Source organism: Solea senegalensis, linkage group LG14 (genome assembly GCF_019176455.1).
Source record: "Solea senegalensis isolate Sse05_10M linkage group LG14, IFAPA_SoseM_1, whole genome shotgun sequence".
In the NCBI taxonomy this organism is placed as follows: domain Eukaryota; kingdom Metazoa; phylum Chordata; class Actinopteri; order Pleuronectiformes; family Soleidae; genus Solea; species Solea senegalensis.
In genome coordinates, this window is record NC_058034.1 from 20,571,680 (window position 1) to 20,591,647 (window position 19,968).

General features: G+C 40.2%; 1 protein-coding gene across 2 annotated transcripts in view; it reads right to left on the minus strand.

Annotated features, from left to right (window-relative positions):
- Positions 1–356: 356 nt before the first annotated feature.
- Positions 357–19,968, minus strand: part of eps15l1a (epidermal growth factor receptor pathway substrate 15-like 1a) — a 36,158-nt gene continuing 16,546 nt past the window's right edge. For both annotated transcript variants that reach the window (XM_044044965.1, XM_044044964.1), the window contains 7 exons: positions 19,483–19,622; positions 19,122–19,191; positions 17,016–17,269; positions 16,462–16,555; positions 5,468–5,647; positions 1,949–1,965; positions 357–1,209 (listed from right to left, as the gene is read on the minus strand). In XM_044044965.1, the coding sequence (XP_043900900.1) occupies positions 1,063–1,209; positions 1,949–1,965; positions 5,468–5,647; positions 16,462–16,555; positions 17,016–17,269; positions 19,122–19,191; positions 19,483–19,622 (902 nt within the window). In that variant the 3' untranslated portion in view covers positions 357–1,062. The remainder of the gene's footprint in view (positions 1,210–1,948; positions 1,966–5,467; positions 5,648–16,461; positions 16,556–17,015; positions 17,270–19,121; positions 19,192–19,482; positions 19,623–19,968) is intronic.

Genomic DNA, 19,968 nt, shown 5'->3' on the forward strand with positions numbered 1-19,968 from the left:
GCAGCTCAAGAAAATAAAACCAAAGTTATTAAAATCTCCACTCTGTAGAAATGAAATGAGGTCAAACAAAGCAAAAAAAAAAAATCCCTCACATTGCAACGTGTGAGTGTGTGAGTCCAACGTGTGGTGACGTCACAGCAGTGGGGTCAAGCTTTTAGCTCCATGTGTACATATATATATGTATGCATATATGTGTATATACATATATATATATACACAATACATTCATATATATATACATATGTATATATACACACACATATATATAAATATATATATATACACTGGACAGAAGCTGAGGTCTCCACACACACTGTTTTTCTGCACACTCTTCTGTGTGGTTGACATTTAAAAAAAAAAAAAAAAACTTATTGGGTAACAAGAGCCATATGAGAAGATTAATATCACTTTCATTTCTAACCTGAAACGTTGGCAGGGCGGGAAGGGGGGGGCAGAGGAAGAGGAAGTGAGAAGAACCTCTGCTAATTCCAGTGGTCTCACTTCACATGTGGATCAGTGACGAGTGTTTCCTGAGGGACAAACATGGAGGACACACAACCAAAGATCATCCTGAGGAGTGAAAATCCAAATCCAGCCTCCTCCACACGCCTCTCTGTCTTCTTATAATATGATCTTGTAATATGATTCTGAAGCATAAATCTGCGTCAGTCGACATCAGTAGATCCACAAACAAACAGCTTCTCCTTGACAAACACATGTACGTTCTCTTTTAGCGACTGATTTTAGCAGCAGGTTTAGCTTCTAGAACGCACTGAGTGAAGGTGGAGATGGAGAAACAACAAACAGTGGAGATGATGATGATGATGTGTCAGGATTGGTCCGAGTGTGAACACAGTGCGTCTGGTTGCCTCCTCTTCATCTTCTTCAGTTTTCTTCATGTCAGTTTTCTTCTTCTTGTTCTTGTTCTCTTGTTTTGTTTTTTTGGCCAGGAGTTCCTTCTGCTCCTCATACGTTGAGTCATTAAGTGTTGGGGTGGGGGACGAGGAGGGGGGGTGTATATAAGAGGGAGGTGCATGTGTTTGTTTGTTTGTTGGCGGCAGGTCATGCGTTGGACATCTCGGCCTTGCTCAGAGCGATGGCGAGCTCCAGGTCTTCCTGCTCCTGCTGCCGCAGCCTCTTCAGCCGCTCGCGTTCGGCTCGTTCACTCTCCCTCTTTGCCCACTCCAGCTGCTGAGCCTCGTTCCCGAACTACAGACACGGAGAGAAACAGACATGGAATCTGCAGAACTGCCCACAATTTATTAACTCCTTATTTTGGGTTATTTTAACGGACGCTGTTGAAACACTGACGTCCCTTTTGGCTTTAGTATCAAGTATCACATCTATCAACCTGTCTCCTCATTTGCATAAGATATCTATACATACAAAGCCAAATAAAATATAAGAAATATTCACCAAATATTCTTAACTCTAGTGAAGAAAAGTGATGAAATTGATGAGGATTCTTGAATGCATCCTGTGCTGCATTACTGTCACTGAATCGGTTTATGGATCAGTTTTTTTAATGATTTCTTTGTGATATGGAGCAAAGAAACCAGACAATATTCACATTTAAGAAGCTGAAAAAAAATACATATACATATATATATGTATATATAAAAGTTATTAAAATAATTGGCTTTAAATTTAGTAATCAATACATTTTTGCAGATCTAGTGTGTTCACCTGTCCAAGACACTGTATGATTGAAGACATGTAATAACAATATCATAATTTATCAATAAAAACACTCTTATTAGTGACTTTAAAGTGAAATCAAACAGGTGAGAGTGTAGTGGAACTGAAGAATTCCAGCATGTGATTTCACTCAAGAAACAATAGTATTTTTCCAGTTCTTTTCCAGCGACACATGATGTAGGATCTACAGACACATGCTTCTCCACATTCTATATTTGTGCACAATAAAAGGTGTGTTTTAATCTCTTACCTTGACTTTTTCAGGTCCTGTCAGAGAGTTGGGATTACAGAACAGAGAGATTATCAGACGGGAGTGGATCTAATTCACAGGACATCACACGCACACGGCAGCACATGCAGAGAGACACTGTCCAGAGTTGCACCGTCACTGGCATCGTCTTCAGCTACTCGTCAATGACTTTAATGACTGACCAGTTAGTAAATAGAAGAATTATTACAATTAGAGGTTGACCAATGTAGGTTTTTTCTATGGTTGACGCTGATTTTTTAGTACAGCCGACAATTGATGCCAAATGTTCTGACTCATATATTTAGCCAAATTTCATTTTATAACTGTGTTAAAATAATGCATCAATTTAATATTAAATACATGAAACAGGTCTTCAAAAAGCTAAAAGAATGCAATTTTCAGTGGAAAAATAGAGTTTTAGTGACTTAGCAACATTTATCACGTTACTGAGAACAACAATTTGGCAAGATTGATCAGCGCAACCGATAAATCGCTCTACCTCTACTTTACAATGCTAACAAATGAGTGAGTGAGGCTGAAGTAGAAGTCAATCAGAGCCTCAGGTGAGACTATGGACAGGTGAAACTGAGCTGTCACTCCAGTGTGAGTGAATGATGGATATCTCCACTGTGCTGAGAGTGAGAAAGCCTAGAAAAGTGTGCACTTCAAGGATAAAAGGGAGGATGTGAGTGAGGAAAAGGAAAACTCCAGTGACACACGATACAACACAAACATGCGTTACACGACACATGCAAGGACTATAAAGGACTATCTTATGCACACAAACAAACAGAGAGCCATTTAATGCAGGTTAGACATATTCAGGAGCTGAGAGTTGAGAAGTGATACTGCTGTGTCTTTGTGTTAGGAGCTGAAAATCGAGTGGCACCAAATTTCCCACTAAGTTTATACCTGTGTGACACACGCACACAGAGACAGGAGGAGAAATTCACACCGTCATCCACACTGTGAGCATCACTCCAACATATTGCTAACTTGTTTACTTACTCTGCACCTCTGTCAGAAACTGAAAAACAAAACCTCGATATTCTTCCTGTCAACTCAAAAACACCGACCACAGAAAGGGCGGACACCTTTTCCTGCATCGCAGTCAAACTGCAGCTCAGCAAACAAACACAGCTTCAATGACTGTCACACTTCAGGACAGCAGAGCTTTACTTTATCTAAAACCAACATTAACTGAAGCTAGTCTGAGATAAAAAAAGTAGTGTGGCTCTAGGGGATGATCAAGGGGATTTAAAATGTATTAGATAAACACGCCAAGACTCTCCGATGTGACTGATGACTCAAATAGTTCACTGAATAATACAATGAAGAAATCTGCTGCGAGCACAATGTGGAAATATCATGTTAATTTCACGACAGAAAAGAGAAAGTAAGAGAAAAGAGTCCGAATTTGGGCGTTAACCCGATATATCGGCATGTCGTCGGCATAACATAAGAACCTACAGCACCAACTCTGTTTCAATAGTTGTAAACGAGATGAAAATGTGGTTTTACAATGGGAAACAGGTGATTTCAGAGCCGCTTTTGTGGTTTCTGGTCCGTTTCATCTCGATCAATCACCAAACGCGGGTTTCACTTACTCCCATACAAACCCCTCAAAATCATAACCTTTATGTTGGGAGTAAAAATGAAACCTCTCAGCTCAACTGAATCACTGTGTAGCAGCCAAAACTCTATTCACCGACAGTACAATCAAGGTCTTATGCACATGGAAACAGAACTTTCCCTAAATGATCTTTTTCTTTATCATTCGTCAAAGGTTTGCGTAAACATGACATCCCCAAGGCCTGCAGCATATATGACCTGACCTGTAAGATAATAGTGTTTTCCCCCTGTACTTGTGTTTCCCTTTTGTTTTATTGATTGAAAAATAAAAAACGCAACTACTCTGGGAAATTGCATTTTAAGGCAACCATAACACTGAATTATGTGTAAATAAAAAGTCAATTCGAAGCAAAACTTGAGAGATACTTTAAGTTTTTTGAAGAGCGGTTGTACAGGGAAAGCTCATTGTCACTGAAAACATGGCTACATAGGGAGCATAGTTAAAAACTCATTTTAGTCACTTAAAAACAACACTATTAGACAGCCTTCTGCTGAATGATTTCTTGTGTCTGAGCTGTGATGGTGGTATTAAAAGGATGTGTAACAGCTGCAGAGTGTTAGCAACAAACACACAAAGGGCCGAAATATAAAGAGCTGCAGCAGGGAAATGAGAGCAGAGGCCGAGCAGAGGCTGGATTAGCTGATCCTTTACATCATGTGCTGCTGCTGCTGTTAAAGCTGTTCCAGTCAACTATCTAATTTATTTTTAACTTCCTTTGTTATAAAACCTCTGTCCTGTACAGATCAACTGTTAAGACCAGGTAGAAGTGAAGCCACAAAAAACAAACCAATATGAAACATGACTTCCTCCTACTACACATGCTATTTGGGAAATTTGTGACAAATGTGTGTCTGTTAAAAGCTCACAGTGATGCTTATTTAGTGTGTGTGTGTGTGTTTGTGTGTGTGTGTGAGGAGTCAGGCTCATGCTGGCAATAGGTCAGTGAAGGTGTGGGGATGAAACAGTTTCAGGTGGTGGAAAATATTATTATATAACCGCCTCGTCCCTGTAGCTTTATCAGAGCCATTTCTACAAAAGTAAAGACATGTTAAGGCCTGTACGTACTCTGCAAGAACAGAGAAATGTGTTCTTTTTCTTACTTCACAAGAAAAACTCCAGGGCAAAACTCTTGAGAGAACACATTTCTCTGTTCTTGCGGAGTATGTGCAGACATTAACAAGTTTTAATCTACAATATCTTCAATTTAGCTTCACATTCGCTCATTTCTTACTCTTACTTTTCTTACTTTAAATATGTCCAAAGGTTATCAGCGTTATCCACCTTAATTTTATCACAATCCCAGACCATCATATGGTTCAAGTAACTGTGTTTGTGTTAAATTAAGCAAAGTCATCTGCATATTAAAAAAGTAAACAACACAGCGTAATCGCATGAGCTATAAATCTGTTTGACTCTAGATCGCATCATCTGTCCAATGATTCGCTCCACAGGCTTCAAACTTGGCAGGTGACTCACTCAGGGTTTGTTTGGATAAGAAATGCAAGAGAACGTCTTCTGGTTCTGCACTAGTTTGTCATCAAAAGCAGAAAAGTCTCAACTCTTCAAAAGAGAAGAATAATTATTACTAGCACCACTATTTATGTCCAGGTGCTGATTTACTTTGCACTGACCAATGAAGAACCAGTACCCATTTAGTATCGATTCTCAATACTCTTGCCTGCTGTTCTGGTCTTGGTAGTTCAAGATTCAACTCCAAAATCACTCCGTTACAAATCCTGGTTCTGCTCCACCCTTAAAATGTGACTCAGGATAAAATGCAGTGACTGTGTTGGTGTCTGTGCACAGCTGAGTTAAACAGTATCACCCATCTCAACTTACAGAACTGAAGTCTGCAAAACCCGCAGTAGAGTCTGTGGGGTCTTTACTTGATGATGTCGCTGACGACGACGACGACGGTGGGGCAAAGGGGTCTTTGCCACTGAATGGGTCTCCCATGCCCTTTTTACTCTGGAACGGATCGACGGCCTCACCGCCAAACGGCTGGAAGGGATCAGACGGTTTGGAAAGGTCGGCTGTGGTGGACATGCTCACTGGTGTGCTCTTACCTGGGGATATAAAAGAAAAGTAAACCTCATGCAGAAGATAACTTTTTTCCAGCGGTCCAAAAAAGTGTCCTGGCACCAACAACCAGATTACATAAGGAAATTCAACCGGTCACTACCCTTTCTGTGTGTATTTTTGGTGTGTTTGAATGGTCATTGTTACGATTAACAAGCGGTTTGGTATCATTCACACTTGACAAACACTGACAAAAAGCGATGTTTGTGGACTTTGTTCCCTGCAGGTTTCGGCACGTGTACTTCTCATTACCGTAACTCCAAGACCCTCAAGTGGAGGATAAAGCGTGAGAGGATAAACGGATGGATGGATACCGGAAAGCAGCAAAATAAGACCTTTGCGCTCATATACGTCTCATTACGGCAGAACCTCAGGACTTCACAGATGAGATTCAGCAGAGCGGCACACGTGTGTTTGTGATGTCAGTTACTCAGTATAGTCATTCCTACAGTAAACAGTTGAATTTATTTAACATTTTTTGACAATTCTACAGGCATAAAATCAAAACAAATGCAGCCTGGTTATCATGGTGGTTATAAGAGGCTTAAATATAGATGAAATAAGGGGGACAAAGGACATGAAAAGAAACTAAAAGTTGCAGCACTGATGATAATTAGATTTTTATATCATTATAAATGAACCAGAATGAGTGTGTACAGCAGCTCCCAGTGCATCAGAGCAGGGGATGAAACGTCGCTGAATGAAAACCACTTCTTTGTCTTTTTCCTGGTAAAAAAGTAGTTTTTCTTTTAATAAAAAGCAAGAAAAGGAATGATGGAACAGCTATTTGGTCTGCATGGTGCAACTGGTATTGCAATAACCATATTAATAGCAAGTACTTGTAAATACGCACAAATAATAACAAGTTCAACGGCTGAAAAGCAGTTTTGCTTGGGCAAAAGTCTGTGTGAAGTGTTGGGAAGCACGGGAATCATTTGCGTTGTGCTAGCGGAGACAAAGAAAGAAACAAAGATACTAAAAACACATGCTAACAGGTTTGAGGTTTCACATACTGTATCTGTAGAGGAGGATGTAAACAGACTAAGGGGAGCTCAGAGAACAACATGACTCATCAGCGCAGCTACCACTTGAGAAAGTCACCTCGCTGACCTTACTGAGGTTGTATATGTTAATGACACCGGATCTGATCTGATCTGAGCGACTGAATCCTCCGGTTCTCACGGTCCTGCTACCCACGCACTGCTTCACCTCTGTGGCAGCATCCAGCTTTTGAAAGCCGCACGAGTTTCACCTCCAAGCGCCGCAAAAAAAACCAACAAAATCCATACCAACGCCTTCCTGTGAAGTATCGCACAAACAGCTGGTCGGAAAAAATGAAAAACAGCCAAACCAAGAGCGATACTCTCAGAAGCCACAGAGGAGCCGGGGCCTCAACTGTTTCCTGGTAAATCACATGGTTGGGTTTGTGCCCACAGTACCTACTGTTGGTTCACCTGCTCACCAACTACACAAACAATGATTTAACCACATGCATTCACAATATTTATCAATACTGCATCACTTCTGTACTTTATTCACCATTAATTGATGGTTTTGGGGTGAAAATTGAGCAGTGAATATGACAGAAAATAAGCAAAACCCTTAGAACAGATGTGAAGATGTTTCAAGTTGTAGCCATTTCTGTATCTCCTATCTAAAAAAATCTAGTTATCCATTTAAAAGTGTCTCTTATTTTATTATTAGTATAATTCTGGCTGTTAAAGGTCCAGTGTGCAAAGTGAATTGAACATAATCATATTTCATTTACTCTTTAAGTGTCTGGATGAGCTGAATGAGCTCAACAGAGGCCGCCATTTTGGACCACCATGTTTTTACAGTAGCCCACAAACCAGACATCTTTTGAGTTTTGATGCCAACTGAAGGCTCCATGGCGTCTCCAGCAGACTTGCAAGAGAAGGATATTCTGCTGCAACATGAAACTACACACTGCACCTTAAAAAAGTCCTGTGTAAGTTAAGAATTTATATGTTTATTAAAGGGTAATTAACGAAACTGACAACTACATTATGTAGACATTAAATACTCAAAACCTCAATCTCAATGTATCAGACGCGGTGGAAACTGTGGCACAAACTAAAAAACAAACACATCAGTAATCCTAGACGTCGCAGTTACGGGTATTAACGGGGAGACGGCGCCGGCGCTGGCAGAGGATCGTGGGAACGTTAAGAGCACATCGTGTCGCTTGTGAAGGTGTCAAACCACAGGACCAGTCAAACTGTTGACATACAACATGCACACACGGCGCTCAAGTCCTACTACCCAGATAACCCGGCCGATCAGCTGTTCACACTCCATGCACTGTGTGAAACTCGCATGCCTGGCAATCAGTTATTTTCCTCTTTCTGAGCGCGGCGCGTACACACATGCACTCATTCACACTTGAGAAACCACGATCAGGAGCTCCACCCTGGTTTTATAATAATCTGCACCGAGTGGTGGTATCTCATTTTAATATCTATAACAGGACGGCAAACGCAGCATCGTACAAAAAAACAACAGTTTCAGAGATGTGTTCTCTGCAGACACTGCAGCATGACCTTCTCTGACACACACACACACACACAAAGGGAAGAGAGAGGAAGCAAGGAAGGGTGGGTCTCCAAACAACAAGCCAAGCAAACCACAGATCATCACTCTTTGAACATCACCGTCGTGTGTGTGTGTGTGTGTGTGTGTGTGCCTATACAAACATGAGGGCAGCAGATTGTGAAAGTTAACTTTAAATGTCATGTCATGTTATTATTTTCATAACTGATTAATCTATCGAGTATCGTTTGGTCCATGAAGCGATATATATGTTATATTTTATTCCCAAACCTATATTAAGGTGCCAAGAAAATTTAAGAAGAAGAAAAACATCAACAACAACCTCAGAATGATTCATTTGATGAATTGTTTCACTGCCTGAGAATGTGTGAAAAAGATTGCACTGTGGAGTTTCTGTTCAGGATGTTTAGGCGTGTCTGACTCTGTAAATTCTGTAACTATATATATACACACACATATACATATATGTGAACTCTCAGTGAGCTTCATCTGCAGTTCACTGGTAAGTCTTCTTCTTCTTCTCTACTTGATTTCCTTCATCTGTAGGAATTGTTCAGATTATCTGCACAGAGCAGGTGCAGCGACTCACCAGTGAACTGCAGATGAAGCTCACTGAGAGTTTATATGCATATATAGATATATATATACACACACACACACATATGTATATATATACATATATGTATATATATACACACATGTGTATGTATATATATACACGTATATATATATATATATGTATATATATATACATACATACACACATACGGAGAGCAGGATGTACGTGTCTTGTAAACGGGAACAAAGACACAAAGTTCTTATGACTTCTGTTTCACCGATGATGGACAGAAAACGGGACACGTGTTAAAAGCACGATTGTGTGTCCTATTCTTTGGGTTCTGCTGCCAGTTTTGACAGTTGCTCGCACCCTTTCACACCAGATGTGATAACATGGCAAGTCACAAAGATGCAAGGATAAAGAAACATATTTCTGTGCACTCATTTTTATGTTACTTTTCTAAATCCCTATACTGTGAGGTAGTGTGATGGACTGTTGACACTTGTCCCCCCTCCCACAATGTAATAAAGTGAAAATGCAGGTGCTATTAAAAGTATCAAGACACTGTAATAAGTCTTTCCTTGTTGGCTAGGGTTAGGCAGTAAACTGTGTACGTTTAATGGTGTCCTCAGAGTCTTTCAGAAGACAGAGAACGGAGCAGCTGCTTCAGCTTCACACACCACAGAAAACCCATGAAATGCTCTGCCCGCCGGCCGTGACGCAGCTTTTGTAGTGAACCTGAAGCAGAGCCTGATGCAGTCAATAAAAACTGCACTGTTTGCAAGTGTGCAATTATTTTTCACAGCTAAAACTATGTAACAAATTAAGGCTCTGTTGGTTTCCAGTATCTAATGTGATGTTGACATCAAAATCAAGGACTTCCCAGGACCAATGTCAAGGACTGAATATGCTGATACAGCTTAAGATGAGAAGGCCACTTGACGTTTACTGAAATTGTTGTCTCTTTAGGACGTTTTTTTTGTCATAAAGACCGACCTTGTCGTCTTTTGTCTTTGGTGAGACAGAGATGTTGAATTCTTCCATTTCCCAGGCATCACGTCATCATTTGCTCTCTCTTGCTTAACTAGCTCATTGTTCTGCACTGATTCTCATGACAATGACAAAGAGAGAGACAGTGGACCGTGTCCACAACACAGCTAGTAATTATGACTCCACGTTTGTCCTGCGTAGTCTACGTACATCAAGCAATGCAGGGCATGAAACAGTAGGCGGCTTTGGAAACAAACAAGGACATTCACCTAAATATCAAATTAACTTCTTTCTTGCACAAATTTTCAACGATTTCAAAGACCCGTGGAATCACTGCATACATGATCAAATCATAAAAAGGGATTTGCAGTTGCATAGTATTATCTATTATTGTGACTATTTGTCTTAATATAATATAATATATATTTTATATATATATCTATATTAAAGAAGATATAAAGCTAATGTCTGATCAGTAATTTCATCTATAATCACCAGGGGGCAGCAACAATAAGCATTTACTAAGTAGACTGTGCATATTTGCAGAAGCGAAGAAATTATGAGGTATCTTGAGCACATTGTAATAAAATTTACCAGGGCCTTTGAATGCATCTCGTTAACTGCTCCCGTTCACTCAACAAGCTGTGAACCCTTGTTTGGGTTCACAGGATATGGTTCTAGTTGATGCAGCAGGTTCAGCGCACAGCACAGCACTACTTGCCACAGCTGTTTCAGGTTTTTGAACTTGACTGCACAGTGTATGATGGCAGTGGCTTTTATCTTCCCTGTACCCACAACACCGTGCTTTCCTGTTGACAGATCAGCGCATGGTTTGAAACTTTACTTTCTACACAGGAGGAAGGGGAAAAAAGTTGTTATCTGCTTACACACATAAGAAAAAAATATATACAAATAATTTCAACACTAATTATGTATCCAAAAACTTCACATAAATATTTAAGAAGTTGTTTGCTGGGGATTCTACGGTGCAACGGAAGCAACTTTACAGTATTCACAGTAAAATACAACAATAAAACAAAAATATAGACTTCTGGACATGCCCAAAAATCAAAACCTTCCAGCCAGCGAGCGGCATCACAGACCACTGCTGCTGAAGTCTGTGGAGTAGGAGGATGTACTCCTGTGTGGACAGAAATCAAGCCGAACAGTGCTGAACTGTTAGTTAAAACTACTTAACAATCCCAAAAACGTGGGCTAACAACAACTACAGGAGTCTGGTGTAAAGTCACTAGTTACTTTTGTGTGTGTGTGTGTGTGTGTGTGTGTGTGTGTATAAAACAAAGTCACTGCAGTTTCACTCAGCCGTGCAGTGATGACTCCACCCACGTTAAGTAGGTACTTTTTTGTAGTGGAGATACCACCTGATCGTGCCAAGGCGAGGCGAGTAGAGCAGGTGGAAATACGCCATATGTCAGCTGAGACTGGCACAATCCGTGAACCCTGTGACCCTCATGTGGAGGATAAAGCGACAGAAAATGGATGGATGGTATAAAACTGAGTCCCCAAGTCTCAGTATCAGTGGATGAACAGGGTTAAAAGAAACCAGTTCATTGGAAAAGTTGACTTTCTGTCTGAGGTCTGAAGGAGTAAGCTTCGCCAGAAAATGAGAGAAATAGACTTCGCTACCAACTAAAGAGGACAATTAAAGTCACTGGACAAGATGGATCACAATATTACTAACAATATAAACAAAAAAATGTGGTTTAGGGCAGAGTTTCAGCTCGGCCCAGACTGTTCCATTTTTGGCAGCCTTCCATTGGGGCACTAGAGTTAAATGGATTTCCCGTGTTTGATTGAAAGACAAACACAGCACTGTAGAAATCTGTCACATCCTCACACCACCATCTTAGTAACAATATATTAAGTTAAGAGGAAGTTGTGTTCAAATATTCTAAGAATACTAAAGAGCCACTCGCCAAGTTACAAGTGGTGTTTCCCACAGAATTAATTTAAACTGCGGTGGCGGCAGTGATGCATGCACGTGTGGTTCACTGTCATCGTGTGCAGTGACAGGTACCCACACTGGACGATGAAAGAGAAGAGAGAGAAAGAGGGAGAGAGGGGGAGAGAGAGAGAGAGAGAGAGAATTACAGGCCACTTGTGGGTAAGTGTACAGCTGTGCTACGAGGTCTGACTTTCTGCCTGGAAAATAAAGAGAGAATTTTATGGCCAACAAGTGACCACTGTGCTGATATCGCTGCACAAACTGCTTTACAGTCCAGAAACGCAGCAAAAAAAAACATGTAACATGTCAGGTCTGAGACGGAGGAGCAGAGCATCATACTTTCCATTTTGGCGGCCATGATAACAGAAATGGCGCGGTGTACGTGAGCAGAGCGACTCCGGTAATTAATCAGTAATATTTGCCATTCTTTAATTAACAGCCAATTCTTTACAAACGACACATTGTCTTCTCAGAAACTCGATAAATGTTCCGGGTTATTTTAATGACCCGATTCATGTATTTAAAAGTAAACGCAAAACAAAATGATTGCGTACAGCTCCCCATATTGAGCAGCACTGTGACACATTCATTTTGTTACTATACATTTTCTAAATTCATTTATTCAGATTTTTTGTGTATATATTGTTCCTTTTCATGCAGGTATTTGTAAAACGAGGAAAATCAGCCATTGTCTGCTCTGATTTCTAAAAGCAAATCGCATCGGTCAAAGACAAACCCAGATTGTTTCGACCTCTGGAGAGAACAAGGCTTCTCTTCTGGAGAATTGAGCTCGTTTTATTTCCTCTGAATGCTGCACGAGGCTCAAAGTAAATTAAAACATAAAAAAAATTTGCTTTTAATACAGTTTCAAAGTCTAGAACGGTCCAATATGTCAATCATTTCTGTCCCTGTTTCAAAGTAAAAGCACTCTACGTTTGTGAAGTATTTGCCGAGATTGTACTAAATTCATCAGTTGGGTAAATCATCTACTATCAGATGGAGGGAAAACTTGTATATTAGCATAATCGACCTCTAGGTTCCAATTCAAACTCCTCGATGACTTAACGATTTTAGATTTTGAAAAGCTTGATCACTCTTAGTCAAACTTGCAATATAGTGGTTATGATTATGGGTATGATGGTGATGTGGTTACCACATTGAAGCAAACCAATTATGAAACTTGGGTTTGTATGACAGAAAGCTTCCTGTTTTTTAAAAAGACGAACCTGTGATGCCGTCACTGTCGCTTTGATGCAAACAAGACTGTGATCTCGGGGTTTATTTGTGTGCTGTTATTGGACAGCAAAACATTTCAGTCAAAGTGGAGCAGTTACAACAATGATTTTGTGTTGTTTTCCAAATTTAAAGACAACTCCTACATCATATTTTTATAAAAATCCAGAATGCATTCACAGGAAATAACTACAAACTATACTAAACATTGGATATAAGTTTGAACACTTGACGTATTGGGAAAAACGGCATACAGATGGAAGGTGAACTTCAGTAAGTGCACCAGGTTAAAAGCAATTAAAAGCACGTTGTTTAGAAATCAAAAGACTAAAATGTCACTTTCATTGCTCTGGAAAAAATGCCAGAAAGGAAACAAAAGTGGAGGTTTGTGTTGACTGATGAGGAAACCATTTTCCTCAACAATGGCAAGATTAAAATGTTGTAAGTGATGGGCCAATACCACATTTTGGTGTCCGATATCGACTTAACGACCTTGAGTATGTACCGATACTAGTCTGACACAGTCATTTTAGAGCATTTATGAACTATGAAGCGGTCATTTTTTTTAAAGACATAATTCTTCAACTGTGTAACAACTGTTGTTAAAGACTCTGCTTAAATGCTTTTGCTGATTTTGTTTACAAAAAAGTGTTTACAGTCTGTGCATCGTGAAGAGTGTGGAATATTTTTCCACTTTTCACAAAGCAAATAAGATATCGATTTAATCATTCAAAACTATTGTATTTTATTGTTTAAAAATACAGAGTTTTGGGGACTGGAAGTCGTCACAGGCTTGGAGTCGCTGTCCGTCTGGAACTCGTTCCCCAACTTTTCTCCATCGACATCTGACAAACGTTTGTCAGATTATAAACGTTAGATACTTACAATTATTTTGTCGGATGTCGACAGAGAATGAGTTCCAGAGAGCGCAAAGAACAGATGTATTTTCAAACAATAAAATACAATATTTTTTAACGATTAAATCGAAAAGTATTGAAAATATTGACACAAATCTATTTCCATAGATATCAGCTATTCCGACACTGATACCGATATCATAGCCTCAAGGATCTACTGATATCAGTTAATCAGTAAATTCCAAATATTCTGCAGTCTTTGCATAGTTAAAAAAATTCGATATATAGGATTTTTGGTTCGTAGCAGAGTCGTAGCATTTTCATCTTTTCGATGTCTGATCCATGCATTTTTAACCTGTATCGGACCGATGCTAAGTATCGATGTGAGCTCAGCCCTATGTTAACAATAATTTTTGTTGTTTTGATGTATTTGTTTATTTTGTAGGATGTCAAAAAAAGACACGTCGCTTCAAAACTCAGTAGCCAATCAGCAGACAGTTCGCAACCGCTGATCACCGGCGGTGAGCTGCATAAACTGCCGCCGTATGTTACTGTATCAGACCGGTGACTGTGCTCCGGAGACCTCGCCACCACTGATCGCCACCGCTGACCAGCTCGCCGGAGCACCGGAGCTGGTCAGCGGTGGCGAGGTGACAGTGGTGACAGCGGTGCTGTCCCTAAGTATCTATGTGTCGGAGGTCTGTTCCTGTGACGGCACTCACACATACAGCGACAGTTTAGGCAGCTCGCTGCTCGCTTATCGCTGTGCTGTCCCTATGCCCCTAACTGATTTTCACAGAGAGTGCAGGACCGCTGCACAGAGAGTGCAGGACCGCTGCACAGAGAGTGCAGCACCGCTGATCGCCACCGCTGATTGTCAGTGGCAAGCTGCATAAACAGCTGCTGTATGTGATTGTATCAGACTGAGTCTGTGCTCCGGTCATGGAGGACGTACTGAACAAATATTTTTAATTAGGACGTGTCAGAATGGTCAGTTATGAGCTCTGTGTGACCTTTTCTTAACAATGTGTGTGTTTGTACGTCGGTGAAATACGTCCCCTGACTAAATACGGTGACCGCTGGCTGAAGGTCTGATGCGAAGTGGTGCGAACACACAACACACGTTTGCTGACTTTATCCGGCACATTAGCTTCATATATAAAATCCTCTGTAAAACACTGTGCTCCACTGTGCAGCCACCAACAGCACACTTGTCCCTCCGCATTGGCACTCTCGCAGGGACAAGGTGGAGCTAAGGTGGAGCTCTCCAAGTAAACTTACTGGTGGGGCGGTAACATTCGAGGTGAAATGCGCATGCTGCCATCATAAGCGCAGGGAATTCAACATTGAGTGTTTTATCGTCTATACTTACACTAAGGGGGACCACGAAAACATGACGGAGTATTCTTTTTCCACACTTTGGCGACTGGTAGGGCCTCCAGAGTCCCAAATATAAGTATTGAAATGGTTAAAAAGTTGATTTTGCATAATATGTCCCCTTTAATTACTTATTTTGTTATGTTAGAATGGGCTTGATCAAGTGATATTACTTAAACAGAGAACAATAGTGAGCCACAGCAGGTTTGAGAAAAACTGACCCATTTATTATCAACCTAATTTTAACCTTCATCATAAGAATATTCGATTTTTTGCCATGTTCATTTGATACAGTCTATGGTTAATTTCATCAGAAGTACCAAGTGCTAATGGGTGTTTTCAGAGCACCCGTGTTTCACAGGTGACAGCGTGTCTTCAGAGAACACCCCCCTTGTTTTCACTATTTTTAGCCCAACCCACACAGGGTGAGTGACTCATCCCACAGGTAAACCCGGAGCCCACGGACCAGCCCGCAGACATACTCAGGACACATTCAAACATAGAAAGCTCTCGGCATGGCTGGTTTTTGGGGTATAATTAACAAATGGAGGCTGTTGAAAGTCGCCAGGTGGCGCTGGTTTATGATATAATGCCTCAGGATGAGCTAGCATGATGCTAACGGCTAGCTCGCACTCGCTGTGCAGCTTCATTGCCTCTGATTTCAGAGCTTAAAGAAAAATGTTTAACCTCTGAAATAGCAGTAACAAACACGCTGTTGTTGTGATCATGTGGGCTCTACATGCATCCAAAACGCAGAGCCCAAGTGATCACAACGGGCGCTGCTGGATAGAAGTCCTGGAGTGCTTATATCGGAGATTTTAGAGGCAGTCCGATATAATCCGATACTTGTTTTTTGGCTGATATCGGACTGATATCAGATATCAATATCAGGTAGGGACATCCCTGTAGAATACATGATTTTTGAGTATGTATGAGAAGAGCAGCACATTTATTTAAGTAGGAACAGTAAGCAGGAAGAGAAGCCCAGCTTCTTGATGAATAGTTTTTAAGGACCTAAATTGGCTGTAAAGTATTTTGCGTGATAAAATCTTGACTTCATAAATTCTTCTTCTTATAAATTGAAAGCTTTAGCAGTTTGATTAGCAGGGTGCACGGTCACCATGAAAATGATGAATTCTGTCTCCTGCCCTGTGTTTGGAAAGCTTGTGGCTCAGTCAACTGATGTCTTACATGTTTGGATGTGTGTTTTACATTCTTATCTGTTCAGGTTTGCGTCATGTGACTCACCACTGGGTGGTTTGGGTCTCGGGGGAACACTCTTCTTGGGTGGCAGAGCCGGCGTGTCGCTCTTCCTGCTGAACGGGTCATCCACAAATACTGACTGGCAGGAAATAGAGCGAGAAGACAGAGGAGAATGACATGGTTTTACTGACACTGTAATCTCAGTGGCAGTGATGTGATAAAGCATCATAAAAAAAAGAAATGTGGTTAAATTCTTAAATCTGGTGCGGATGTTACTGGGGAACCAGTTCAATTCATGGGTTTAAACATCTACATATACTCTGCAGTCAAAATACATTTAAATCATCATTTAAGAGGGTTGTTTATATTTGAACATTATTCATCATCATAAGTGAGAACAAATGGTTAAAAATACAGATGTGTTTCAGATTAGGTCAAATAATCAGTCACTGAAAGCCAATTTTCTTCATTTTAAATAATTAAATTAAAATAATATAATATCATTTTATATTATAATAATAATAATAATAATAATAATTAATTCCTTATTAAATAAACCAAATTGTAAAAAATCCTTTGTTGTGAGCTTCTGGAGATACCTTCTGGTAATCTGGAACTTTCTGGTAGTCTGGAACTTTCTGGTAATCTGGAACCTTCTGGTAATCTGGAACCTTCTGGTAGTCTGGAACCTTCTGATAATCAGGAACCTTCTGATAATCCGGCATCCAGCTGGCTCTGCCTTCAAACGGGTCTCTGGGCTTGGACATGTGGCTGAAATCTGCGAATCCACCCGAGCTGTTGCTGCTGCTGCTGAATGAACTGCTGCCAAACGGGTCCAGTGTGCCAAATAAATCTGAAAATGACACGGGGACAAGGACGTTATTCAAAAAAAAATTAAAAGATAAATAAATAAATAAAAAGGTACATTTACTGCAAACTGAGCGAACAAACCCAAATATTCTCATTTGTAAAGTCCCAGTTGAGATTTAGGTAGCATATATGTTTGAATGCAGTGTAGAACTAAACAAAATACCGTTCATACCTTCGCTGTAAACCCTTGCTCATGTTTACATCTTTACAGAGGACACGAGAGAAGACGTGGCCTCTTTAGGTTTGCATCATTTTAACACTAAACACCTTTAACTTGTGTCACCACTGCCAGAGTATTAACACTAATAAAAAAACAACAAACACTGATTGTTGATGTGATAACACTTTGTCTAATGCTGGTATTTTATTACACTCCTTTATTTATTTATATATGTAACAGGTAACTGCTGAGCACAGACTGCTAAAAGTGATTTAGTTCCTAAATTCAACATATGGAGAAACTTAAAAATGTGTGCATTATCTTCAAGTAGATATAAATTAGGTGAAACCGTTCAACACACAAGTCACGGTTCAGTTTGCGGGCGTAAACCTCAATATCTTGGTGCATTAAATGTGTGCAGTATAGATTCTGCATGGATTGGATCGTGTGCGAGCTACTGTGTTTATACACGGCATCCGTTTAGTGTCAGCAGTTGCCAGTCCATAGTTTCTCAATTTTCTAGATATCAAAAACGGTGTAGGAGTTACAGTAACGAGAAGTACACATGCCAAATCCTGTTGGCGACGACACAATGGGAACAGAAGGGTTTAACGTGTAAAAAATAAAAACAGTGACCCAAAACCGCAAAACAAACCAAACCATGGGCTCGTTGAACCGCTGCACCCCCTCATATAAATACTGCATATGTAGGTTTTAGCCAATTAAAATGGAAAATGTAAATCCAGCAGTGTTTTCACATGAGACCATGCTTCCATTCCGTTGACTTGCACACATGCAACCTTCATTTATGGAATCTCTGGGGGATCCAGAAGCCTGAAAACCTGGTCTTTTTTTTTTCTTCTTTTCTCCATCTGAAAAAACCGCAAACACTTGATGGAAAGCCTTTAAAACGGGTTTAATGAAGTGTGGCTTTATGAGACACAGAGACTTCAGCTCTCACTGAAGACACGGACGCAAGCGGGCGACACGAGGGGGAAAAAGGCAGATTTTAGTCACATAATCAGCTGCCTTTTTAATAAAAAAAATCTACGTCTGCGATTACTTTAAGAATGTATTAATATCTGGTCTCATTGGACGTTTAAAAGAAACATCTGGCTGTAGATGTTTGGCTTAAAAACACTGACAAAAATGCTGATTATGTAGTTTTATCTTACATTTTGTGTATTTTAAGTCGATTTTATGTATATTTTATTATTTTTACACTATGCTAGCTTGAGTTGTATCCGTGCCCTAACTTATATGGCCTGCTACGTGCCAAGACTTTATCCTTGGTTAAATAAAGGTTAAGTGAATAAAAATTAAAACATTTGCCAATTTATCTCGCTGTTGGAAAGCACATTTTCCGGCCTGGAAATAAAGAGTGTGAGTGATTTTAACATCGAGAACTTACTGTCGTACTTTTGTACGTCAGGATACCAACTTCACAAAATAACACGTTTAAAGTTAGTTTAGAGGCAGCAGTGGATCAATATCCTGTGTAATGTGATGTAAAATTGCTGATTTTCTTCATGAATTGAAGTTGGGCAGCTTAAAAAGCAATAGAAACTGAGTGTTTCACAAGCAATACTGGATAATAAAGACCACACAGAGGGAGAGATTCTAGATTCAACACTATATGATGATCTCATGTAAAAGAAAATAAATCAAATTGTACCTGCTCCTCTGGGTTTTGGGTGACTTGAAGAGAACGGATCACCACTCGTGAAGTGACTTGTGGCTTGTTGCTGGAAAACATTCAGAGTGAAAATTCGGGTTGAGTCACAAACTTTTATTTGGCTTAATATCATTAAGGATTGTGAGTTTACTTTTTTTCGACGTTTGACTGTGCATCAAGAAAATAAAAATCTGAGGGATTTTTTTACAGCAGCACCAAATCTGTCCAAGGAAAAACCTCACACTCAGCAGTCGTCAAGTGAGGATGCCAGGAACAATCATACGATCACAGGAAAACACAGATTTTCTGAAGGTTTTATGCCTGCATATATATGTTCAACTCTAAGTCTTTAAAAAGGTACCTTGTTGTTGGGTAACGTGGCACTTTTGTTGAAGGGGTCTGCCGTGGAGAAGGGGTCCATCTTTGTGGTCTTCTTGAAGAAGTCTTCGGACGAAGCTTTGAACGGGTCCGTCTCTTTGAAGGGGTCTCCGCCAAAAGGATCTGCAGCAGAAACGATGGACAACGTCAGCTTTTCTAACAGAACTGGGTTCTTTTTGTGGAGATCTTTCAAACAATTAGTTTTCCCCAAACTTGGTAGAAAGATGTTATACACCCAGGCGAGCAAAAAAGTCTGCAACCATGGCCTCAACGTAACAGGTAGTCGGCATTTAGAATTCTGGTGTCCATTTTGGCGATTCCCACCCTACGTAAATGAGATGCTCCAATTTGTTCTACACAGATCAAGGGTTTTGCAGATTGAAAACGGCGTGGCCATGGCAAGCCCTGTTTTTGCGACCATTCGCTGTGAAACAGGAAATTACCCATAAATTTGGCATACATTAAGTTC